The 27,850-nt window shown below is 39.7% G+C and overlaps 1 protein-coding gene across 3 annotated transcripts in view; it reads right to left on the bottom strand.

The window, feature by feature from the left end:
* The window catches only part of RASEF (RAS and EF-hand domain containing), a 70,482-nt gene extending 68,475 nt beyond the window's left edge, over nt 1-2,007 (bottom strand). Inside the window, exon 1 of one of the 3 annotated variants that reach the window (XM_058565588.1) lies at nt 1,297-2,007. In XM_058565588.1, the coding sequence (XP_058421571.1) occupies nt 1,297-1,727 (431 nt within the window). In that variant the 5' untranslated portion in view covers nt 1,728-2,007. The remainder of the gene's footprint in view (nt 1-1,296) is intronic. The other 2 variants (XM_058565587.1, XM_058565586.1) reach the window with 2 other exon arrangements.
* Between the last annotated feature and the right edge of the window lie 25,843 nt (nt 2,008-27,850).

Here is a 27,850-nt window from a genome sequence, read left to right as displayed (position 1 = left end):
TATCACACCCACTTTCTCTACACAATCCCTCTTAAACAGCAGTGAGTCACTCTCCATGCCCAGTGTTCCCCACACTTTCCAGACTGGAGGGAGGAGCTGGGCGGAGGAGGAAGCGAGGACTCCCAGCCCTGCAGGTGTAAGCAGTGAATGGGTGAGCCAGGCCACTGACGCCTCCAGGGCCATTTCCTTTTCTGAGTCTTACGTCTCAGATATGTGAACTGCCAACCAAAATGAGGCCTTTCAGATCCTCTTAATAATGACAGCAGAGCTCTGTAAAACTTCAACTGAAATCCAAACAGAGAGCAGAAAAACATTTCACAGCAATAACAGGTTTGTAAGTGCTGGAGGGGGAAGGGAAGCAGCAGCTGGAGACATACCATGACACCAGGGCACGGAGAGACGCTAATTAATCTCCAAGAGCAAAACCTGAGTAACTTTCCCTACATGCCCTGAACCTGCAGGCATCCTTTTTCCCCCTGGGAATTAAGTCAGTAACTTGATATTATGTTATTTTGTCAAAGTCATAGGAATAGAGAATTTATTGTATGATTTTATCATTTTATTCTGTTATATAAAAAGCGAGAGTTTTTCGGTTCACAACATCTGGGATCAAATCCCTGCTCTTTCATTAACTGGGCAAGTCCCTTAACGTCCTTAGGTCTAAATTTCTGGGTCTGTTTCTCCATCAATCCGACATAAAAAAGTCTACCCCCCAAGGTTATTCTGAAAATTAAACGAATGAACTCTGTAAAACACAGAGCAGGCATCAATGAATACGTGTATGTGTCCAGCAATATGAATGCCCAACAATGTCTCTCTTTATCTCCTTAGTCGTAGGAAAACACACGCAAAAATTACTATAGAGGATGCCAAACTGGCAAATGGCCCGGTCGCCGCTCTGGAGAGCAGCCTGCAGGCCTTGAGTAGGTGAAGTAACCAGGCCACCTTGAGATGTGGGGAGCGCTCCTAAACCGGTGTCCGGGAAGACTCTCCGGACACTGCGGATTTCACTGTGGCCGGTGTAATTAACAAAAGTGCCCCTGGCAGGACTCAGAAATGAGCAAGCGAAACTTTCTCCCCAAACCCTGACTCTGAACGCAATCCCTTTCCTTAACTCTAGGGGATCTCGTCTTGGAAAAGTTAAAGTGAGTCAGTGAATGGGGAAAAGCAACTCACAGAGAAGCGCAGGGTCCAGTGGGTCTGCACACTCCACAGTGCAAGAGGGAGAGACTGCAGCGCCCCAGGGAGGGCAGTAAACACCATCGCCACCTCTCGCCCTCCAACCCACACACGCACCTGGGGATGAACTTGGCCTCGTCCCCGAGTCGCGCCTGGAAGTCCTGCCAAGCCAGGCCAGGGCTCGCCGGGCCCCAGGGAGCGGCCAGCGCCGCCGCCGCGTCCTCGTCGCCCTCGTCCTCCTCGCCGTCCGCGGGGTCGGGCCCCGCCTGGGCCGCTGCGGGCGCGAGGTCCCGCGGCCCCCAGCCCCCGCGCCGCCCCCCGCGGAGGGCCCCGCGGAAGCCGCGCGCGAACTCCTGGAAGGTGATGGTGCCGTCGCGGTCGGCGTCGAGCCGCTGGAACACGGCCTCGGCGTCGGCCGGCCGCACGCGCAGCTCCGCGCACAGCGCGCCGAACTCCTCGCGCTCCAGGCGCCCCGAGCGGTTCGCGTCGCAGGCAGCGAAGAGCGAGCGCAGCCGGGCCAGCTCCCCTCGGTCCCCGTCCGCCTCCATCCCGCCCGGCGGGAGCGGCCCAGAGGACTGCGGCGCACGACGGGGCGCGCTGCCCGTCCCGGCTGCGGCGACTGCGGGAAGTCCGGAGCCACCTGCTGTCGCCGGGAGCTGCGGCGAGTTCGGCTAGTCTGGCTGGTTCGACCACTTGCGGGAATGTCCGGGAGGGGCCGGGCGCCTGGGCGGGTCGGGGGCGGCGCCCCCCGAAGCTGGTCCTGCGCGGACCCCTGGCGGCCCCCCACCGGCCCGGGAGCGGGTGAGTGCGCCCCGACTCCGCGCGCCGCGCAGCAGCGCCCGTCCTCCCGAAACTGAGCGCCCGGCGCGGCGGCCCTCGCCACTTTCCCGGCCGGCCCGGCTCCGCCCAGCCCCGGAGGAGGAGCTCGCGGCTCTGGTTCCCGCGCCTCTGGGGGTCCGGCTGTGCTTCCCCTGCAGGGCTCTGGCCCGAGCCTGGGTTTGGGGTCTTCGAGTCGGGGACTCGGCCGGAACTGGGGGTGCCGCACGAGCGTTTGCCAGGCCCTTCGGCGTAAACACTGTTTGCTCGGGTACAGCCAAGAGCTGGCATGAGCGTGGGAAGCTAACTGGATAGAAAAAGAAAAGGAAGGTAGGGGTAGGATTCCAAATTGGTTAACGTTGTGTATATGTTCTTCTCTTCTAATTCCAGAAAATTGGTAAACTTCTGTATATACAAATATTATTACAAACCAAAGTACGAAATTTACCAGAAGACCTCATTCTCTGATTTTACTGGCTTTCCTTAACACATGTCCAGCTAGTTAAGACACATTAGAAATCACATAGATCTTCCAGATCCCCACATCCAATTAATTTTTCTCAGTCCTTGTCTCCTCAACCTGAGAGAAAAGTAATAACCAAAATCTTCGGCAGACAGCAATATTTGAACCAAGACTGGGGTAGCTTTTTTTTTTTTCTTCGAACAAGTCTTATGGAAATTATATATCCAAATGTATGTTATCTTTTGATCTTTAACACTCATTTCAACAATGCTATTGTTGTTTTAATACTGGCTGCTTAATGGGTACAAGATTTTTAAAATTCACCCATTTTGATCCTTTTTTAAAAATCTTGTCCTTCCATTTCCAAGAGACCCTCACTCTGTCATAAGACATGTGTATGTTCCCCTCTGTGATTCTCATAGCCTATGAAAATGCGTTTGGGTTATTTTTGCTTTATTCACATTATCGCTTCCCTCCACTTTTTAGACTTTCTTTTATTTACTGCCATTTCTTTTAGTTATGACTCTGTATTTACGTTTTATCTCCTTCTGGATTCTCTTGATTTCTTATTACTTTGATTTTTTTAATATGATAAGAATGAAGTAGGGGCTTTGACTGACACCTTCCCTCAGGCTAGAGTTCTTAAACATAGAGCTAAGCACTAAACATCTGAGGAACTGTTTCTCCTTGAATAATGCAATACACACCCTCAACACTCACAACATCTGTCAAGCTGTAAATACCGCTGATAATCGCCGTCTGTAGATTTAACTGGTATATTATGAGAGGCATTCCCTTAGGAGTCCTGATCTTAGCAATCTAATTGCTAAGTGAATATAGGTCTATGCAAGTGGACAGCTAATACACTGAAATGAATTTTATCATTAATGCAATAAAAAATGTTATTGATTTTGAGTTTTTCTGCTTTCCTGTTTACTCTAAAGATTGATTTTTCATATAAAGTACAAAGTGACTAGCTTGGTAATGCCTTTAAAGCTTTACAAATATACTTATTAAACTGAATCTTTGAAATATTATTGTCACTATACTGTTAGCAATTAATAAATATCTGTATTTTTCAAAATAGATGAGTTAATCATATTTTTGACTGCTTAGGAAGAAGTACTTTCTTGTGCAACTTCATTTCCTGAATTCACTCTGACCTTTGCACTCATTTCTAAATTCTTATATTCTTTGACCTGCTTTGCCCGTTCCCTGAGCCCCTTCCCTGAAGAGTCATCAAGAAGCATGGATTATTCCAAATGTCTCCTGTACACATCTTCTCATTTCCACTGATATTAATCTACTCCAGACCTACTATTACAGTTATCTATCATTGCATAACAACACAACAAACAGTGATTTAAACCGGCAATCATTTTGTTTGTTCATAATTTTATTGTCATCAGCTTGGGCAGGGCTCAGGTGGGCGGTTTTTCTGCTGGCTTGCCTGGGATCATGTAGTTGTGGGGGCTTAATTATGGCTGCATGGTCTCAGAGGGCCTCACTCATATGTCTGGAAGTTGGTACTAGCTTTTTGCTGGACCATGTGTCTTCAGGAGGCTAGCACCAGCTTTGTCACATGGTGGCAGTGTTCCAAGAAGGTCAGTCAGTCCCAGTGCACAATTGCTTTTCAAGCCTCCCCTTGGGTCATATTTGCTGATATTCCATTGTTCAAAGCAAGTTTCATGGCCAAGCCCTAAGTCAGTGTGGGAGGGGACTATACTAGGTCATGGATACAGGGAGATGTACTTTATTGGAGGCCTTACTGTAACAATAGATCACAAAAATGGTCCTGAACAGCCTCTCATACATTCTCTCAGGCTCCTCTCCTGCCGACCTCCTGTTCATTCTACACAACCACAGCTGGACAGTTCTTCTTACACACCAATTATTCTGCCATTCTAGAGCTCAGTGGTTCTCAATCAGTGATAATTTTGTTCCCCAGAAGATATTTGGCAATATCTGGGGACATTTTTGGTTATCCCAATTTGAAAAGGGAAAGGTGCTGCTGGCAACTAGTAGGTAGAGGCCAGGGATGCTGCTAAACATCCCATGATACACAGGGCCAGTCCCCCATAGCAAAGAACTATCTGGCCGAAAATGTCAGTAGTGCCTCGGTTGAGAAAGCCTGCCCCCTAGCTCATAAACCCCCAGGGAGCCCCCAGTAAGAAGAGAACCAAGAGTAAACTCTTCATCTAGGCGTTCAAAGACCTCTGCAATCTGGTCCCACTTGACATATCCAAACATCTCTCCCTTTAGTCTGCATCAGGGCTCCCACTGTCTCCCAAATATGCCACACTCGATTAGATTACATGATTAACATAATAGCTTCTTATTGTCATGACAAAATGTAAATAGCAAACATCCTTTCGTTTTTCTCTCTTCTGCCTAACCATTTCCCAGCCTCTGGAAGAGTTGGATGCTGCTTTCCCTACCAAAGTTTTCACAATTTTCATTGTGACCTGTCACTTACAAGGACATTGCTTAGCATGTATTATGTCAGCTCAAGTAACAAGCCACAGGAATGCTTTTTTTTAGTCTTTTTCATGTTAAAACTTTGATCCACCTGGAATTTATTTTGGGTCAGGTGAGAGTTGTAGATTCAACCTTACTTTTTTTCTGAATTTCTACCTAGTTCTCTCAACACCATTTATTCAACTACCTCTTCTGCGTGGATTTAAATACCACCTTTAGTGAATACTAAATTCCTATATGTATTTGGGTTTTACTTCTGGACTTTCTAGTCTGGTCTATTGAGGAATCGCTCACATTTTGAAAGGACTCTTCAGCTTATAAAAAGATTCCTAAAGGAGTCCTACTGGGTTGTCTTTCATGTTTGTAAGTGTTTGTTTATACATTAGTAAGTACCTGGCAGAGAAGACTGGGGGAAAGAAGGGAGCTGGCAGTGAAGCTTAAGACTAATTTGTTAGGAACAAGTACATACTAACGGTCCATCTGAAACTGTCATGTAAATCAGTGAGAAAATAGGAGTTGATTTAGAGAAAGAGTAAGGAACCCCGTTTATCTAAAATGTGAAATGCTGCTACAAAGCCACTCACAAGGTACTGAGGAGTGCTTTTGAATATCCCAGCAATATACTCAGGGGAAGGCCAAGGTTATATAAGCTGTCTCTAATTTTTTCAAGAAAGAGAGGAGAAGAAAGAGATATGAGGCATGTTTTTTCTATTTTAGCATCCAGAAACAGCCAGGAATTGGAGATAACAGAGCAGCCTTTGAGAGCCTTGAACTGGGCGGTAAGGAGAGCTTGCCTCCAGTTATCAGCATGACTTTTAGAAAGATCAGCTTGCTCTCTGGCTGCTCAAGGATTTTAAGAATCAGAGATAATCTTGTTAGAGCGTGTTTCTCAAAAGAGTGAAAAGATACTGTTGTGATCAGATACATTTCTAAAACACAAATGAATTTGGAAAAGAATCCTACTATATCCCGTCTTGGATGAGATAAAGAAAGCTATTTATACTTGTTTAATATTTCCTAAACATATTTGACTATAGAAGCTTTTAGTTTTTGGTTTTGTTTTGGTTTTGTTTCAATTTCTGTGGGCTTGCCACAGAGTTAGTGCTCTTGATAACATACTTGGGGAAACCTTGTGATAGACAATGACTAGGGAGATGAATCATGAAAAATTATCCCTTGCCACTACGTCATAAATTGGCCTAACCTTCTATAACGGGGAATGGGCACCACCCCTTACCCTCCTCTTCACCCAGTAAATGGGAGAGGCTTTTAATGGAAGTCTGTTGTAATCTACCCTATAGGATTTCCTTCAGGTACAAAAGCCTTCCTCAGAGCCTGACTTAACACTGCAGTTACTCTGCCCTAGAAAGATTCGATAAGCCTGTTAAGATGGAACTGGATATCTAAGTAATGGCATACCACTGAGGGGCCAATTAGTGGGTTCAGGAACCCCCTCAAACATATGCACCCCTTCAAGAACTTGAGTCATAGTTCTCTCATGGCTTACTGTTCCTAAGGGAGTTATAGGAAAATTGTTAACATTTTACAAAGAAGAATGTATCAGCAAATTTACATCATAGTGATTTACTTACTCTTTTTGTAAATATGAAAGAAGAGAAAAGAATAATATAACACCCACATACCCAGAAACTGCAAAGTGAACATTTTATCATATTTGCATCAGATCTATTTTTTTAAAAATAAAGCATTATGAGGGCCAGCCAGGTGGCTTAGCGGTTAAGTGAGAGTGCTCCACTATGGCGGCCTGGGGTTCGCAGGTTCGGATCCCTGGCGCGTACCGACACACCCCTTGTCAAGTAATGCTGTGGCGGCGTCCCATATAAAGTAGAGGGAGATGGGCATGGATGTTAGCCCAGGGCCAGTCTTCCTCAGCAAAAGGAGGAGGATTGGTGACAGATGTTAGCTCAGGGCTGATCTTCCTCACAAAAAAAATAAATAAATAAAGCATTATGGACCCTGTTGAACTTCCTCTTTGATTGTATGTTGTTTCTGTAATCAGTATATAGCAGTGTTGTGTATGTGTATGTGTGGGCAGTTATCAGACTTTGGTAAATCTTTCATTGTAAAAAATTACATATCTCTATAATGCTCCAAACAGTGCTCCAAACACCACTTCTCACACCAGAGCAGAGTAGGCCTTTAGTCCTAGAACTGAGTGAGAAGTGTTGTTTCAAACTTTTAATCCCATTGTGTGATGACCAAGCAAAGCTCTGATGTCATTTTCCCATATTAGCAAACTGTGTGTCTCCTCCATGGTGCTCCTCTCAGTTGAGACAAAAGTTTACATTTCGTATTATATATTGTAGGGGAAAAAAATTTGCCACCCAAAATGTTTCCCTTTGGCGTGAGGATTATTTTAGGCTGATTATTTTTAAGAAACAAAAGACTCAAGAAATTTTTCTTTTTACTTCCCTGTTCACTGCCTAAAAGAATTTAGATAAAGGGACTGTTCCAAGAAGAAGGGCTATCCCGAGAGATATCTACAAAGAACATGAGCTAGGTGTGGTAGACTGGGGGAAACTTAGCAAGGCCTGTCTGATCAAAGTCCTCTCTGTGTCCCCTTGTCTCTCTAGAGCATGGCAAACATTTGTTTACCAATCATTTGCTTTTATATACCATAGTGTGTTTATCCATTACTTTGTTGATTGACATTGGGGTATTTCCAGTTTTTGGCTGTTGTGAATAAAGCTGCTTTAGCTATATAAGTCTTTGTGTGAAGGAACATATGTGTCCATTTCTCTTGGGTAAATTCCTAGTAGTTAGATTGCTGGATCACATGGTAGGTATATTTTTAGCTTTAAAAGCCACTAAGTGCTTTCCAAAGTGATTGGAATTTTACATTCCCACCAGCAGTGTATGAGAGTTGTAGTTACTCGATATTCTCGCCAACCTTTGGTGGCATCAGTCTTTTTAATTTTAGCAATTCTAATGATGTGTACTGGTATCCCATTGTGGTTTTAATTTGCATTTCCCTGATGACTAATGATGTTGTACAACTTTTCATATTGTACACTGCAGTTACTCTGCCCTAGAAAGGGGCATTATCATCCATTCTTGTATCTTCTTTAATGAAATGTCTTTTCAAATCATGTGCCCATTTTTTATTGGGTTGCCATTTTTGTAAGTGTTCTTTATATATTCTGGAAACAAGTCCTCTATCATTTATATGTATTTGAAAATCTTCTCCCATTCTGTGCTTTGTCTTTTTATTTTCTTAATGGTATCTTTTGAAGAGCAGATGGTTTTAGTTTTGATGAAATCCAAATTTATCAATGTTTTATTTTATGGTTTATATTTTTGTGACCCATCTAAGAAGCCTCTGTCTACCCAGAGTTGCAAAGATAGTCCTTATGTTTTCTTCTAGAAATCTAGATTTATCATTTACTATCACATCCACAACCAATTTTGAGTTAATTTTGTGTATTGGGTGAGTTGAAAGTTGAAGTTTATTTTCTTCTTTGTGGATATCTCGTTCTTCCAGCACTACTTTTTGAAAAAACTGTCCTCTGCCCATTGAATTACTTTTGTCAGAAATCAAATGACCTTTTATGTGTAGGCCTATTTCTGGACTCTCTATTCTGTCCTATTGATTTGTATATCTATCTCTTCACCAACACCATCTGGGCTTAATTACATTGCTTGATAGTAAGTCTCAAAATCAAGTACTATAAGTCCTCCAACTTTGTTATTCTTTTTCCAAATTTTTTGGATATTCCTGGCCCTAGGAATTTCCATATAAATTTTAAGATCAGTTTTTAAATTTATACAAAAATATATGCTGGCATTGTGATTGTGTTCAATCTTATACGTCAATTTTTGGAGAATTGATATCTTAATATTTAGTCTGATTAATGAAAATGATATATCTCTTGCTTATTTGTTGCCAGCATATAAAAATTCAATTGATTTTGCTATTATGATGAACTTGTATCCTGAGACCTTGCTAAAATCACTTATTAGTTCTAGCGGGTGTTTGGTGGAATTCTTAGATTTTCTCTATACACAATCATGTCATCTGTGGGAAGAAATGGATAGTTTTACTTCTCCATTCCCAATCTATATGTCTTTTATTTCTTTTTCTTGCTTTATTACACTGGTTTGGACTCCTAGTACAATGTAGAATTACAGTACTAAGAACAGATCTCCTTGCTTTGTTCGTAATCACAGAGGGAAATCATTCAATCTTTCACATTAATTGTGACGTTAACTATAAGGTTTTTTTTGTACATGCCCTTTTTTGGGTTTATGAAGTTCTCTATTCCTCCATTGTTGAGAATATTTATTATGGGTAGATTTTGCATGTTGTTAGATGCTAGCATCTAGTTAGATGATCACGGTTCTTTTCCTTCTTTATTTTGTTAATGCGGTGAATTATATTGAGAAATTTTCAAATTTTAATCCAACTCTCACTTTCCATGTGGTCTCAGGGCTTCTTCACATGGTTTCTCCTTCAAGAGAGTTGGATTTCTTACATGGTGCCTCAGGACTCCAAGAATGAGTGTTCAAAGAGTCTCGGGCCACAGCTGCAAGGCTTCTTGTACCCTAGCCTCAGAAGTTCCAGAATGTTAGTTCAGCCACCTTCTATTGGTCAAGCTAGTCACTAAGGCCAACCTAGACTCAAGGGGAGAATAAATAGTCACCACATCTCAACAAGAGGAGTAGTAAAGAATATGTGGCCATCTTTAATCCAACACATCTTCCTTGCTTTGAGTTTTGCATCATATCACACCCTTTCTGTTGTATTTTTTTCTGCCTCTCTCTATATATGTTTGAAGTGAGATGGAGTATTTCTCACTTCAGCTCAGTGCACCATATTGACCACACATCCTCCTCCTCTGCTTTAGACTGCAACTTAGGTATCATTTCCCTGACCTTCCAAAAAGAGATTAGGCCTCCCTCCTGAGTGTCCTCCCAGGACCCCATTCCCACTCCCTTACCTATTGCACATGTGCCCTGCTCTCCAGCCATACTGTTTCCCAAACATTAAGCACCGTTTTAAGACTCTATACTTCCTTCATGCTGTTCCCTCTGCCCAGGATCCTTTCCCTTTTTTGCCACCATGCAATCATATTTAATCCTTTAAACATTCTTCATGAGGTAGGTTTCTCAATTTCAGAGACAAAAGAACTAAACCTCAAATTGAACGATATGACTAAAATCACACAGCTAGTAGAACTAGGATTCCAACCCAGATCACCTGACTCAAGTTTGCTGCAGTGGCAGATGCTCTCTTGCTCTGCCCCATTCCCTCAGATCCCTTGTGCATTTCCACCCTATAATCAGCCCCTGTGTCATTTGTTGGAGTATGCCCTCAAGCTGCTAGAGTTTGCTTTGCCTGTGCCTGGTAATTTGTACCTCCTATGAAAGTAGACCTTGAACAACGAATGGTGGGTTGGAGACCCCAGCTCCCTTGCCCTCTAGGTAGAACAACTCTTGACCTGCACGGTCTTCAGCAGTAGGACTGAGATAAAGTCACCCGCTGGGTGCCATTGCTTGATGTCACTGTTGCACCATTGCTTATCCCCCTTCCCTTCCCAGTTCTACCTACCCAGCTCCCCTAACCTTCCACATTCACCTGAATCCTCATCTCAGTGTCAGTGCCCAGACGAAGGCAGTGCACAACTACTTCCCTGGCGAGGAATATTCTCCACAGAGACTCAAGTCCAAGGGTGTGGCATTGTCTGCAGTTTGAGAAAGGACCCATGGGATACATGGGCTACCTAGAAGCCACTGCAATACCCTGACACAAGTCCTGCAGAAATCAACACCACATTTGACATTGCTGAAGTACATGTAAAACTGCAGTGCATACAATTACATATTTATGGGGTATAAAAGAGAAAATATTCCTTCCAGAGTTGTCTGATTTATTCTTCCCTCATAATACATTGAGTGACTGAAGAAAAGTAGATTGCAATGTGCCAATTAGTAATCTCAGGTAAAATTTACATTACAGGGGCCAGCCCTGTGGCATAGTGGTTAAGTTCGGTACGCTCCTCTTCGGCAGCCCGGGTTCGCTGCTTCAGATCCTGGGAGTGGACCTACACCCCTCGTCAGCCATGCTGTGGTGGCGACCCGCATACAAAATAGAGGAAGATTGGCACAGATGTTAGCTCAGGGCTAATGTTCCTCAAGTTTACATCATAAACAAGTAAGAAAGTACCAATATTATAATTTCGTACTTTTTTACTTTATCATTTGGGGGGGTGTTTGGCATACCGAAATGCATTATTTTTGTATGAGATGTCAAAATTTCACATGCAATTATTCCTTGATTGTCTGTCTCCATCTAAATTCAAAAATAATTTTACTTCACTTTAATTGGGAAAATTTCTGGGCATATTTAACTAAGTATATTTTCAAAGTCTTTGTTGCTAAAAATTCTATCTTCCTGAAAATGTTAGAAGGTAAGAGTAGAAATATCATGAAATACTTTGACTCTTTTGTAAGCTTCTTTTATTTTGCACAGGTCAGAAGTGATGATGCAGCCATAGAGATGGAGAATCTTTAATCTAAAAAAAAGAAAAGACCACAGATTATGTGGAGTGGATACAATTGAGCCTAGATTCTAAGCTTGATAAATGCATGAAAAGTTTGTCAAATAACGTTGATGAATACTTTATGTTTTTCAAAGGAGAAAGATAGCATCAAACTTGAGAATAACAAGTATATTTTTTAAATTTGTCACTTTATTGAGGGTCTGATGAGAATACCTGAAGTTAAAGACAAGCTGTATTCCAAAGGAAAGGGTGTTGGGCCCTACTGTGAGAGATACCCAAGTTTTATTGGAATACAGTCATGCCCATTCCCTTTCACGCTACAAGAGCACAGCTGAGTAGTTGCAACAGACACATATGACCTGCAAAGCCTAAAATATTTATTCTCTGGCTCTTTACAGAGAAAGTTTGCCAACCCTGCTCTATATGAAGAAGTTAGGGTAGGGCATGTTTCACTTATTCTCATAGCACAAGTTAACGCACTGGCAAAGCATCTCCTTATTTTCAAACCAGTCCTCTACCTTCAGCACCTCTAAAAATTCTTCAAACCCAATAAACACATAATAATTCAACCTACAGGGAAAGAAGTCAAGTCATCACAAGGAAATAGTGATAGAATCAAGGAAGACTCTGGAAATTCTATTAATGGTAACATTTCACATTTTTAAAAATAAGAAAATACCGACTGGCCAGCATCTATAGAATCCTGTGCAATTTTGTCTGACTGTTATTAAGTTCTTCAGTTTCTCAGTATTATAGAAGGATCCTATGATAAAGTCTTCTTAGAATGTATTAATTTTGCCCTTTATGAAGAATTGCCAGGCATCCTTGTAGAAGGCAAAAAGGACCATGATTTCATGGTGTTTCCCATTTTGCCTTACCTGCCACCAAATTCCAACTTACATTTAGTATTAAACTGTGGTCCTCAGCTTGACCTCAATTCCATTTCTCTTCTTTCTTTAGCTGATATATGATCAAATATTTTTTTAGAATAATTTTGAATTGTGCAGCTATCTGTGTGTGTAAGTATAAATAGTCCCAAAGCCTTTTTGAAAGTAGGTAGGATTTATAAATTATAAATAATTAAACACAAATATTAGGCAAGTATGTTCATTTTAATGTTTTGGTAATACTGTAATGATAATTATGTCAATATTTCCTTTTATAAATTTACTAATTATTTCAGAGCTGCTTAGGACACACTCAACTTTTTCCCAAACCTATATTCCAACAACAGACAGATCATGTTCCAAGACCACAATGGATTTCTTCCTAGGGAAACCTATGAATTTGATTTCAAACCCTCCAAAATTACTTTTAGCTCCAGGGAATTCAGTGTGTGCATTGTTAGGTCAGAGATACATTTATATTCATCCAGAATAATGGAAAAATGTACATTTCTATGCAGCATGAAAGTAGTTCCCAATTCTATAATATGAGGAGATGTTAAAATATTAATCTCTTTTTTTAGACTAAAAAAGATTAAAGCTCCTGTTCCCAAAAGTACAAAATGAGGCAAACTAGATCAGTCAGAAAGAGATCTATAAAATTCTAAAACCAGTCCTATTCCTCTGGAAAGCATTCAATAATTCAGTATGCAAAGGGTGAAATATTCAAATAAGGCTGTTTTCCCCAATACCCGAGAGTCTCAGCTTAGCAATGAACTAGGACACTAATTTTTTCCTAATGTAGTAATTGGAAATACAGAATCAGCATTTCTAATGATGTTACATGGATTCCTTAATTTGCAAGTCTTGAACGTTATAGAAGATGGGTGAATAAAAGAGAAAGCTGGCTTTAAAAAAAAAAAAAACCCGAAGATGTCACATATTGCACCACACAATGAGATACTGAAAAAAGACAGAATTCTTTGCCCACCAACATATTTGTTGAGAATGCCATACCTTTAGAGAGGATTTTTTTTTAAACAATGTCGATTTCATTATGTCTTTCAAGCTCTCGGTTCATGTTTTCCAGTAATAACCAAATTATTAGTTAATTTTTTATAAGATGTTTACAATTGGCAAACCAAACTTTCTCAGACTGTTCCATTATTTTGTTTGTTTTGAAACCTACAAAAGTCCAAGGCTCTACATGGAAGTATTTGTTCTATGAATTTCCCCATTTCATGAAAGATTATAATTCATTATAAAAATCTTAGATTTCACTTAAAAAGCTCAGGTTTCACAGAGTGGAGTAGGACTAATCAAATATGGGACTTCTTCAAATATGGGACACTTGAAATGGTAACTTCAACTTGGATAACTCCAGAAATGTTTTTCTTTCCCCGGATTAGTGTATAATTCTAATAAATGGTATTCAAAGGACAGAGGCCAACATAACTGAATGGTATTTCATTTAAGTTTTTCCAAATATTTTTTATGAACTTTTTAATAAAATCCAAAGTATAAAGGAACTAATATATTTTCTGCTGAGAGGTCATGAAAACTTGGTTTAGTCTTAAATGAAGTTACCAGAAGCTATTTTCTGGGTAATATTTAATGATTGCTAGAACGCTATGTTAATAAAATGGAAACAACCACGAGGAATTACAAAGAAACACAACCAATGCACAGCTAATATCAGATTTCCTCTTCCTTTGTGATGACATTTCAGACTGAAAGAAACACAAGTGGGCAAAATCAATGTTCTTTTACCGTCTACAGTTTTTGCAAAGTTTTTTAACCACAACCAGGGTGACATTCTTGCAGAAACTGAGTTTCACACATTCCAAACTAATATGACAATTATTAGCCAATGAACAAACTCTGGAAAGGAGAAAGAGGAGGAAAAGTTATTAGAATAAATTTAAATGCACTTTTTACAAAGTTTTCAAAAATTCAACCCTTAAATTTACCCTGGCCTTGCATATCCACTAACCCTACCCCATCCCTCCTCACCTACTGCCCTTGCCATCCCAACCAGGCTGAGAGTGCAAATGGAACTTCCTGAAAGAAATATACACAACAGACACACCTAATAAAATTTCCAGACCATAAAAATCAAGCAAAAAAGTAAAGATGACAGGGGCAAAGATCTAAAGATGTCAGAGTTTCATTTTGAGATTCTTAGAGAAATGGTAATAGTAGAAAAATCCAGGTAATGATTATGGTGTTATCATTTTGATGTGTATTTAATAATAATGAAGTGAAAGTAATCATCATCTCAACATCTGGCACCAGAATTACTCCTGGAGGGGAACCATCTTTGTTTAGGATAGTACCTTGAAAGGCTCTTGTAGGAGAAAAGAATCTGTGAAATAATATGTGATAGTTCTGCCACTTTTCCTGGACATGGATGGATTTTTCTTCCTCCTGACAGGTGGGTGAAGAGGACAGAGAGAAGGGAAAGAGAGAGAGAGGATGGAGCCAGTGAGGTGAAGACTATTGCTGAGACAGTTGAAGGACTTGTTTTCTTAGCTGTGATGTAAGGCCCTCCTAGGGTTCCCTGAAACATTTTTACTGAAGTTTATTTTGCTCACAAAGGAACTAGAAGAAGAGGCAGAGTTAACATTGACTATGTGAGAGGGAGCAGGAGCCCAGGAGGCAAGAGAAGACAGGAGGGGACATGAGAGCATAAGTCCCACCCCAGAACTTGTCCAAATCGTGGGCATGGGATTTTGATAACCTTAAGCAAATGTTTACTTAGATCTCAAGAGTAAAAACCTTCTTCCAGGATGAGGGATCTCTGGATAACCTAAATCACTAGTTCTCAATGGATGGCTCCTGAACCAGCAGCATCAGCATCACCAGGCTTCACCCTGACCCACCGAATCACAAACTCCGGGGGTGGGGCTCGCCAATCTGTGTTTTAATAAGTCCTCCAGGTGATTCTGATGCACAAAAAATTTGAGAATCACTGACCTGAAACAATGGTTCCAGCCTTGGCCACGTATTAGATTCACTTGTGACGTGATGATTAAAAACATACAGATGCCAGTGAATCTTTCTCAACAGTTGCACCAACCTCAACAAATTATACTTCAAAGACACAAATTATTGAAAATAAGTCGACAGGCAGAAAAGTCAAAAATCTCTGTTAAGCAACATTTTAAATTGGCCTTCTGGTTGAATTTCCTAAAAATAATTTAGTAATTCTGACTTAAAATCCATGTTCAATATTATATTTATGCACTCCAATAGCATTAATTCTTCTGTTCATTTCAAACTCTTCTGTTAGACTACTTAACAGATTTCAATATAAAAAATGGGGGGCTGTAGGAAGACAGTTGAGAGTGGAGAATAGCAAGAAAGAGGAGAAATCAGGGGAAGCGGTTTGTAGCAAACATTTCCACTTACCCCGACCCATTGCATAAAGGGACAGTCATCAATCTCAGAAGAGTAGAAACAGGACATGAGATAGTCCTGTACAGAGATGGCCATGCCAACATCAAAGACAAGCACCTTTCAAATTTAAATCCTGAGTCCTATGATCTTCACTGCTGGACGATAGAAGCAGATAGTATATGTGGCCTGAACACACATCAAAGGCGACCTGGATTAGAGATTTTGACCATTTCACAGAGCCTCCCAGGGAGGCTGCTTCTTTTTCATATGTTTTTTGTTTGTTTCTTTATTCAGGTAACATTCGTTCATAACATTATACAGATTTCAGGTGTATATCATTATAATTCAATTTCTGTATACACTACATCATGTTCACCACCAAAAGTCTACTTTCCATCCATCACCTTACAAATATCCCCCTTTACCCCTTTCGCCCGCCCCCGTACCCCCCTTCCCCTCTGGTAACCACCAATCTGTTCTCAGTATCTATGCGGTTGTTTTGTTTTGTTAGGTTTTTTTTAATCGTCCACATATGAGTGAAATCATACAGTATTTGGCTTTCTCTGTCTGACTTATTTCACTTAGCGTAACACCCTCAAGATCCATCCACATTGTTGCAAAGGAGGGTGCTTCTTAATACTAAGAAGGGCAAGGAAAAGCTTCCACAGAATTTCTCTAAAATAATTCTCCAGGTTTCTGTAATGGTGAGAACACATGGAGCTAGTAAGAAATCTGCACCTTTCAATGTTAAGAAACATACATACACAAAACTCTCATTTCTGTCCTCATCTTTAAAATGGATATTTTCTCTAATTTCAAATTAATAACACAGAAAAATTGGAGGTACTTTAAATTTCATGGTAATATCCACAAATACTGAAATTCTGATATCTCATTAGGTTCCAGTGAGGGATTAAAGTGGTGCCATCTAAGAAAGAAGTCTTCCCTGTAATAATTATGAAAATTCAAAATTCCTTATAATGGGTTTTCTCAAACTGAATAATACTGTTTTGCTTTCTTTTGAAATACATGCTTATTAAAAGAAAAAATAACCACTTTTCCTTAAATCAGTAGCATGAGTTTATGTACAGTGAACAATACTAATTATTTGGAATAAAGAAAAATTTAATAGTATTATAAGTAAATAATAATGCCTAACACTTACAGAGCACTTTCTATGTACCAGGCTCCTAAATCTTTTCCTATGTTAACTCAATCCCCACAACGATCCTGAGGTAGGTGCTGTTATTTTCATCTTCATGTTACTGATGAGGCACAGAGAGGTTTAAGTGCCTACCCAATGTCACACAGCTAATAAAGAGCTGAGGTTTGGACCAGGGAATTGGGCTTCAAAGTTCACACTCTAAGTCAATCCTGCCTCTCAAATGATTCAGATTACTTGCACAGGAATGAAATGAGTCTTTTCCTGAACATTTTAGTTAGAGATCTTATTGCTTCACACAAAAGAGGAACCTGCCCTTCCTGATAGTCTATTCGTGAGTGAGTGGACATGACTTCGTTTTTGTATGATTGCTCTCCTCCATTTCTGGCCTGAACCTAGATGATAACGTAAAAACCTCCTGTTTGCACCACAGGATGCAGACACAGGTTTCTATGGAGAGTTTTCATGAGCACAAGAATGGTGTTTCATGTTTTCTTCTGAGATGACAAATTCTCTCATGTGAGGAAGGCAGTGTAGGGTCAGGTTTTATATCGCTGTAACATGTTCCTCTTGAATTATTCAACTGCCATTGGAAGTCCCCATCACTATCACTTTTAGAACATTCTTTTCTCTCATAATTGAGTAAATCCTGCAAAAATAGGCCAGGCTCTGCTCAAGAGGTACCGTTGCCCCTAGAGTTGTAATAAAACAATGAGACCCGAGAGTCCAAGCGCCTGTCGTATGCTTACCTACCTGATCCCCTCTCCATAAATTAAACCACTGAAGTACTGGGTGCAGTAAAGAATGCAACGTAACTGATTTTGAATTCACATGTGAATTACCTGAACGTTTTATTTAGGATATTGAAGTAAAATATACATGTAAGATACTGCCGAGGCATGAAGCAGATAATCCTATAAGAGAGTGCCAGGAGAGCCAACAAAAATTGGGATGTTGCCACAGTTACCAGGAAACACATAGCCTAGAATCTCAGTGTCAGTAAGATATTGAAAATGCGGCAAAATAAGCTCTTAAATCTGGGGTCATTCTCACCTCTGTGCTTTAATTAGCATGATCTTGGACTTTGGAAACAAGCCACAATGAAAAAAAGTGTCTTCAGTTCTGCCTGTTGGCAACATTCTATCCTTATGAAGCTCTCTCTCTGGAGCTTTTGCTGCATTTCAGTGTAATTGGAGACACAGCCTCCTTCTAAAATGAAGAAAATCTCCTAATTAGGGAGTTGACCTGACCTGTCTGTCATTCAGGGAAGCCAGGGAGAACTGCGGTTCTAGCTGGATCAGAATACTTTGATTAGTTCTACATCACCCAAGGGAGCTACTTTTGTCTCAGCAGACAAAATCAGTAGTAAAAATCTAAGAGTGGCTTATCATTAGCCCCAGCATACCTTTATTCACTGTTTTCTTCATTATATTTCAGCCATTTATAAGAGAAATTCAAATATGTATAGTATGCGGATCAAGGAATCATAACCACAATCTTTATCCAGATAGTCACAGATGAAAGACAAAAAGAAACAAAGGCAGAAAGAGAGAGAAAGACACCTTCCATCTGTGACAGAGCTTAAACATAAATGACAAATTGGGCCTAAATTGAAATTAGGCTTCAAGGCTATGATGAAATAAATTTATTATGTCTTCCTTTCTATTTGCTTTATTTGATTTTTCTCATATAAAAATGTGTAGGACTCTGACAAGTTTACCAACTGCTGCATAAATTATGAAGGAGATGATGGACAGAAGTATAATTAGAAGGAAGAATGGCATTGGTGAAGTAGCAAACAGGGGTGGAAGCATGTCAATTTTGTAAATCCAACAGAAGTTCGTGGGCTCAGTGATCTGCAAATAGAGTGCTATATATCTGTAGTAAATACATCTGTAGTAAACGTGTGAAAAATACCTAGGTAGTTTGCAGTCATGTCTATTCAATATGGCCCTGTTTTTCTATTCAGATCCATTTCCGGACCCTGTATCTAATACACACACAGTTCCACAGGAAGAATCATTATCTTTCTTCTAGAACAATCGATGGGTCACACCTTAAACCACCACCTTAGAGCAGATGAGTTCCATAAAGGACTTTGTGTGACTCTCCCAAATTGATAGATGATTGTCTCATATATTATCTTTAATATGAGGTTTTCAAGTTTAAGCACTATATGTGTGTATCATTGTAACACATTTTAAAGCATGCATATTTTGTATATACTCATATATTTTACCTTAAAATGTACTCAATATATCAAGAAAACGCAAGAGAATCAACTGAAAAACTTTTCATAAAATGATATACTTGGACAAATATCTACAAAACATTTTAAAGACCAAGCATTAATACCAAAACATCTACAAAGAATATTTACAAATCTATGAAATAAGATGTACACTTAAGTAGTAAAAGGAGCCCCGCCACACACACCCACACAAAATAAATCAAGAAATGCAAAATGCCATTTAGGATACTAAAAAATTTTATGTCAAGAATCATCAGAAAACAAATTAAAATAAGACACCCACTACCTAATGTTGGCTATATAATTTAAGAGAGCACTAAGGTTTCCAATGGTGTTGTCACCAGCACCTGTCAGCTTGGTGCGGTGTGGTCCCAGGTTCTTGGTCCACAGACACAAAAGAATTTGAGAGTAGACACACAGCAGAAGTTTTAACAGAGGAGGATTTATTAGCAAAGTGAAAGTACACCCCTAAAGGGAGGGGTGGGCAGGCTTGAGGGGGAGCAACTGTGCCAAAGTGGTGGTGGTCAGTGGTTTTGGAAGGTCAGGTCCAGGGGTGGGTGAGGGTCTTGGAATGTGTGCCAATCGGGGGCATTGTTTCCACCTCCACATCGGGAGGGGGAGATTCTTTCCTTACATAGGCATCTCCGTTAACTGTCATGGCGGTGATTACCCACAAGTGAGGTCAAAACTGCAATGCAAATGAGGGTATAATAAGGCTTGGGGCTACTCCCGGTCAGGGTCGGGGGGAGTACTGCACGTCAGAAGAGCTGCTGCCCAGCCATTAGGATGCTGCACCTGGTGGAGTAACCTTGCTCCCAGCTCCTATCTAGCTTCCTGCATATCTGGGCACTTCCATACACTACTATTGGAAGAATAAACTGCACAGCTTTTCTGAAAGCAATGCAGCAATATTTACTTGAAATCCTTAAAAATGTTCATTTCATAACTTTCGAACTAGTAATTCTATTTCTAGGGATTTATACCAATGAAATAATCAAAGATGCAAATATTTATGTACAAGGATATTTTTTACTGTGTTATTCCTCATAAGTAAAATTAGAAGCAATCTATATGTTCAACAATAGGGCAATATTTAAATTAATTATATCACATTTATATAAAAGAATATCAAGCAAGTATCAAAATAATGTTTTTGAAAAAGTGATGGATAATTAGGAGAACATGGTATAAGTTTAGATGGAAAAGAAACAGATACAAAACTATGTTTACAGGATGATCTATATTTAAGTTTATTGTAATAGACCCATATCAATTTCATTATAATAACTAAAAATGTTTTCTTTGATTATGAAGATCCTAAATCAGAGGTCAGCAAACTTTTTCTTAAAGGGTCGGATAGTAAATATTTCAGGTTTTGCAAGATTTAGTTTGTATTTAATCACAGGCTAGGAGGCAAAATCAAATATATCATAGTGGTTCTTACATAACAATTTAAAATATAACCACTTAAAGTTGTAACAGCCATTTTTAGCTTGCAGGACACTAAAAAACAGACAGCTGGCTATAATTTTCCAACCCTCGTCCTGCATTAGGAAAACTTCAAGTCACTTTCTGGCTTAAAATGTCCTATTCAGGAGGTGGGAATATTAATGCCTGCCCAAAGCACCTCGCAGGATTGTGGCAAGGACCTGACGTGTAGGGAAGATTATGGCAAATGTAAACTGTTAAAAAAAAAAAAAAAATCACTGTGTGGAAGAATTTGCTCTCATCTGGAGTTCCTTTTTCTCTTTTCTGCCCACCTAAATCCTACCAGTCCTTCAGGGACTGGCTGAGGTGACACCTTTTCCAAGAAGCCACCCCCACTCTTAAAGCTACAGCAATCTCTTTCTTCATTCAGAGACTGTGCGTGCCCTTCAGATTTCTGCATGGGTATATGATATTTTTTTCTCAAATCAGATGATTACCCTGAAGGAGGTACTTGCCTTGGATATTGTTTTCTATCCTGCATTGGCAATAGCTCACCATAATTATTTTGAATTTATTATATATTTAAAATACGCCGATTAAATTAAATGGCAGGAACTGCACGCTGTGTCTGTTCTAGGAATCTTCAGCTTTGTAGTTCCGGGGAATGAAGACTTAACCACAAAGCAGTCTTTCATTTGAAAATTTTTAAAGATATACACCAATAACAACAAATAGGTACAAGAACATCGTTTAATGTTTCCGGGAAAGCACGATGGCTCCCAGTACACCACAGCCATCACCATGCGCTCCCACTTGACTGCAAGAGTAACAGTAATAATACCTGGCAGCTGGGGAATCCATTGACTTCTTATAATTACTAGGAAGTTGATTCTCTATAAATTCTGTTAATCTAAACTATTCTCATTTTACTGATATAAAATCTCAATTTTCATGAGATGAAATAATTTAAGCATCATTTAAAAAGTTGTAAAGCTTCAAACAGTCATTAATGATGTGCCTGTGACCCTTCACTCTGCACACATTCCAAACCAATAGCTCTTTTAGTTTCTTATTTCATTATTTTTATCTTTAAAAAAACTTTCAGGTGTCCTTGGCAAACAAGATGCTTTAAGCAACCAAGAATTATTTAGAGCTTCCCCAGTAATGACCTCATGGTGTCCTAAATGTGCTAGGTGTCATGGGGGATGTGAAGAAGTAGAATTAATCTCTTAAAATCATAGGCCATGTATACAGCAACTTCAAGTATTTGGAAAAGTCCAAGAATAAGATAAGAACAAAAATAAAGGTCATAGATTCATATTTTTACAAGATGGCCATTCAGAGCTCAAGAACATATTTATGAAAATATACATCCATAAAAGGGACCAGATTTGATATATGGGCTTAGGAAGCAACTGTCAGAGGTCATCAATGTCCTACTCAATAAGTGGGAATAATAATACCAGCCCTAACACTTCCCAGTGTGTATTAGTTACCCGATGCTCAACAAGTTACCCCCAAACTTAGCACTTAAAACAATAACCATGTATTATTATTTCTGTTTCTTTGGGTCAAGAATCCACATACAGCTTAGCTGAGTGGTTCTGGCTCAAGGTGCCTCATGAGATTGTAGTCAAGGTGTTGGGAGGTCTGTAGTCTCATCTAAAGGCTCAACTGTAGGAAAATTTGCTTCCAAGCACATTCACATTGTTGTTGTTGGCAGGCGTCAGTTCTATACTGGCTTTTGGCCACAGAATTTAATTCCTCATAATGTGGGCCTCTCCATAGAATGCTGGAGTGTCCTTATGATATGACAGCTGGCTTCCCCTAGAGGAAGTGATGAGAGAGGGAGAGAGAGACAGACAGACAGAAGGACAGAGAGAGCTGCTCTAGATGGAGGCCAGTGTTTAATTCCGTAATCTCAGGTGTGTGTGCTATACCATCACTTCTGCCGTATTCTATTGGTCACACAGACCAAGGCTGATATAGTGCTGGAAGGGACTACAATGGTGTGAATGACAGGAGCTGGGGACCATTGGGGGCTACCTTGGAAGCTGGCTACCACAAAGAGTAGCTGGATAGAGTATTCAGAATCACTTAAAACAAGTATTTTGTCACATCCCTTGACTTGCTGGGGTCCCGGCAACCCAGTAAGAAAGAAGTAGGTATATCTGACTATCAAGGAGTGGGTATTGCAATAGAAGCCAGATTACAGGGAGGAACAGCAGGAACATTGAAGACAAAAATCAAAAAATCACCCTGCTCTAGACTGAATTATGCCCCCCCGAAATTCATATACTGAACCCCTAACTCCCATTGAGGTGGTATTTGGACATGGGGCCTTTGGGAGGTAAATAAATTTAGATGAGTTCACGAGGATAAGGCCTTAATGATAGGATTAGTGCCCTTATAAGAAGACACACCAGAGAGCTCTCTCACTCACTCTCTCTCCCTCTCACTTGCTTTCTCTCTCTCTCCCTGCCATGTAAGAATACAGCATAAAGGCAGGCATCTGCAAGCCAGGAAGAGAGCTCTCACCAGAACCCAACCATGCTAACATGACACCCTGATCTTGAACTTCTCAGTCTCCAAAACTGTGAGAAATAAATTTACATTGTTTAAGCCCCCCAGTCTATGGCATTTTGTTATGGCAGCCCAAGCAGACCTTATATACACCCTAAGTTAAAAGTAGTTTAGCCTATGCTAGACTGTGCAACAAGGCCCAAGTGTCATAAGGGAGCAGTGGTTCTGGGTACACATTTCTTGGCTCTCTGGAGGCGAGATGCATTTGAAATAAAAATGAAAAGAGCATATTTCTAGAAACCCCAAGAGATGGTAAAATTGAAAGAGCTACATCATTAGGTGCTCAAGAAAAGAAGGGAATGGCTTTTAAAAAGCTATGCCTGAGAAACAGAAAGCTTTCCCTAACATCTAGAGAAATAAGCAAGTGACAGAGGCCCAGAAGATGCCATCAGGAATAGCAGAGAGGAAGCTCAGAGTGGCTGAGGTCACGAGTAGTTCAGCTTCACAGTTTGGGTGTCCCAACAGACACCACGGTGGGCTGATGGTGGCCACGTCAACATGGCAAGTGGAAACAGGGCAGAAAAAGGCAGAGGGACAGCATGAGCGGCAGCCAGAGCAGAAAGACAGCAAAGCCAAGGGCAGTTGCTGGGATCTGCAGAGAGATAGACACATCATTGGGTCTTTGTGAGATACAAAATGTAGACGAGTGGGAGTTCAGCCATTTGGCTAGGAGGAGTTACAAATCTAGAAGGTTTAGGGGCAATCGGTTAAAGGAAACTTCCCTAGGAGACATAAGCTAGCAGAATATTGGGAACATTAAGATGGTACTTCATTATCTGGTTCCCCAGCCAAGAGCCCAATAAAAACATCAAGTTTGCAGAGAAGGCATCCCTCTGTGATACGAAATGACAGCCGACCGAGAAGACACAGAAAAGCCTTGAAAAAACAAGTCTAATTATCCTAAATACACAGCTGTGGTGTCATTTTATAGAGGAGCAAAGAGCCCTGTGCACCTTAATATTCTGGAAGGCTTCACCCAGTAGTAAGTGACATCGCACTAAGGGCCTTCTGGCATAATTACCTTACAAAGAGTTCAATTGCATTGCTTATACTTTGCCTATAAATGCATAAGATTGTATAAAATGACTAAGGAAATAATTATATAAAAAAGAGTTCATCTCAGGGATTAGTTTTATACTTTTAAAAACCAAGGTATGGCCCGGCCCCATGGAGTAGCAGTTAAGTGCACGCGCTCCACTGCTGACGGCCCAGGTTCAGATCCCGGGCCTGCACCGACGCACTGCTTGTCAGGCCATGCTGTGGCGGCATCCCACATAAAGTGGAGGAAGATGGGCACGGATGTTAGCTCAGGGCCAGTCTTCCTCAGCAAGAAGAGGAGGATTGGCATGGATGTTACCTCAGGGCTGATCTTCCTCACAAAAAAAAAAAAAAGAGAGAGAGAGAGAGATAATTCACCATTTTAAAGTATACAATAAAGTAGTTTTTAGTATATTCACAGAGTTGTGCAACCATCACCACTATCTAATTCTAGAAGATTTCATCACCACAAAAAGAAACCTTGTATCCGTTATCAGTCACTTTCCATTCCAAACTGCCCCCAGCCCCTGGCAATGACCAATCTACTCTCTGTTTCTATGGATTTGCCTATTCTGGGCATTTAATATAAATGGAATCATACAATATATACTGCTAGAAACATTCATGTATAAGTTTCTGTGTGAACATACGTTTTCAATTCTAGGAGTAGAATTTCTAAGTCATGTGGTAACTGTCAGCTTAACTTTTGAGGAACTGTAAAACTATTTTCAAAGCAGTTGCACTATTTTAGAGCAATGTTTAATGATTCAAATTTCTCCATATCCTCATCGATACTTATTATTTTATTTTCCTTTCATTAGTATTATTATTATTACATCCTAGTGGATGTGAAGTGGTATCTTGTGATTTTGATATTCAGTTCCCTAATGACTAATAACTTTGAGTATCTCTTCATGCTTGTTGTCCATTTGTATATCTTCTTTGACTCTTTTACTCATTTTTAAATTGGGTTATTTGTCTTTTTATTATTGGGTTGAAAGAATTCTTTATATATTCTGGATACAAGACCCTTATCAGATATATGATTTGCATTCTGTGAATTGTCTTTTCACTTTCTCTCTTTTTTTTTTTTGTAGAGAAGGATTCACTCTAAGCTAACATCTGTTGCCATCTTCCTCTTTTTTCTTCTCCCCAAAGCCTCAGTGCATGGTTGTATATCCTAGTTGTAAGTCCTTCCAGTTCTTCTGTGTGGGCTGCCACCACAGCATGGCAAACGACAGACGGATGGTGTGGTCCTGTGACCAGGGCCGCCGAAGCAGTAAGAGCACCGAACTTAAACCACTAGGCCATCAGGGCTGGCTCTCTTTTCACTTTCTTGATAGAGTCTGCTATGGTCTGAATGTTTGTGTCCCCCCCAAAACTCATAGGTTGAAATCTTAACCCTCAAAGGTGATGGTATTAATAGACAGGGCCTTTGAGAGTGATCACGAGCATGGAGCCCTCATGAATGGGATTAGTGCTCTTGTAAAAGAGACCTCACAGAGCTCCCTAGTCCCTTCCACCATGTGAGGATACAAGAAGTCTACAACCCGGAAGACAGCCCTCACCCGACCATGCTGGCACCCTGATCTCAGATTTCCAGCCTCCAGAACTGTAAGCAGTAAATTTCTGTTGTTGATAAGCTACCCATTCGGTGGTGTTTTGTTATAGCAGCCCAAGCAGAATAAGACTGTCATTCCATTTACGAAAGTTTTTAACTTTGATGAAGCCCAATGCCCAATTAATTAATTTATGTTTTGATTGCCTGTACTTTAGTTGTCATGTCTAAGAAACCATTCTCTAGTCCAATATCATGAATATTTACACCTATGTTTTCTTCTAAGAGTTTTATAGTTTTAGGTATTAGCTTTTGGTCTTTCATTCATTTTGAGTTAATTTTGTATATGGTGTGATATAGGGTCCAAATTCATTTGTTTGCATGTATATATCCAGTTGTCCCAGCATATTTGTTGAAAAGACTATTCTTTCCCCATTAAATGATTTTGGCACCCTTATCAAAAGTCAATTGACTATAGATACATTAGTTTATTTACTGATAAATCGATTGCTCAAGTTTTATTCCATGGATCTATATGTTTATCCTTATGCCAATACCATACTGTCTTTGTAATATGTTTTGAAATTGGAAAGTATGAGTCCACAATCTATGTTCTTTTTTTTTCAAGATTGTTTCAGCTATTTTGGGTCCCCTGAATTACTATATGAATTTAGCATCAGCTTGTTTATTTCAACAAAAAGGGCAGTTGGAATTTTATGGAGATTGCATTGAATAAAACGATGTTGAAAACAATTAATGGAGACAAATAATTGGAAATATGTCCTGTGTTCATAATTTAGAAGACTTAATATTGGTAAGATGGCAATATTTCCCAAATTAATTTACTTCATTTGTTTACGCTCTAATCTTTATCATTTCCTTCCTTCCACTAGCTTTGGGTTTAGTTTGCTTTCCTTTTTCTAGTTTCTTAAAGTAGAAGGTGAGGGCATTGATTTGAGTTCTTCTTTTTTAATGTAGATGTTTACAGCTATAACTTTTCTTCTGAGCACTGCTTTTACCGCATCCCACAGTTTTGATAGTTGTGTTTTCATTTTCATTGATCCCAAAGTATTTTCTATTTCCACTGTGATTTCTTCTTTGACCTATTGGTTATTTAGTAATGTATTGTTTAATTTCCACATATTTGTGAATTTTCATTCTTCTGCTATTGATTTTTAATTTCATTCCATTTGGCCAAAGAACATAATTTGAATGATTCAATCCTTTTATATTTATTAACTTGTCTTATGCCCTAACATAAGGTCTATACTGGAGAATGTTCCATGTCCACTTGAGAATGTGCATTCTGCTATTTATCGGGTGGAGTGATGATAGGTAGATAGATAGATAGATAGATAGATAGATAGATAGATAGATAGATAGTCATGCATCACTTAATGATGGCAGTACGTTCTTAGAAATGCATCATTAGGTGATTTCATTTTTGTTCAAACATCATAGAGTGTACTTACACAAACCTAGAGGGTATAGCCTATTACATACCTAGGCTATATGGTACTAATCTTATGGGACCACCATCCCATACGCAGTCCATCATTGACCAAAACATTGTTATGCAGCACATGACTGTATAGATATTTCTATCTATCTATATATTTATATATCTCATATAGTTAACCAACTAGACCTAACAGATAGATATAGATACAGATACAGATATAGATATAGATATATATGTTGGGTCTAATTGGTTAACTAGTGTTCTCTCTATATATATATCTGTTTGGTCTAGGTTGTGTTGTTCAAGTCTTCTATTATCTTGCTAATCTTCTCTCTAATCGTTCTATCCTGTATTGAAAGTGAGATATTGAATCTCCAACTAATATTATTGACATCTATTTCTCCCATCAATCCTATCAAATTTACTTCATGTATTTTGGCCCCCTGTTGTTAGGTGCATATATGTTTTTAATTGCTGTATCTTCTTGATGGATTTACTCTTTTGTTATTATAAAATATCTTTGTCTCTATTAATTTATCTTAAAGTCTATTTTGTCTATATCTAATTACTGAAAAGGTAGGATTTATGTCTGTCATTTGCCATTTGTCTTCTTTGTCTGTGTGTCTTT

Source organism: Diceros bicornis, chromosome 22, assembly GCF_020826845.1.
Source record: "Diceros bicornis minor isolate mBicDic1 chromosome 22, mDicBic1.mat.cur, whole genome shotgun sequence".
Taxonomy (NCBI): Eukaryota; Metazoa; Chordata; class Mammalia; order Perissodactyla; family Rhinocerotidae; genus Diceros; species Diceros bicornis.
This window is presented reverse-complemented; position numbering and strand designations above follow the sequence as displayed.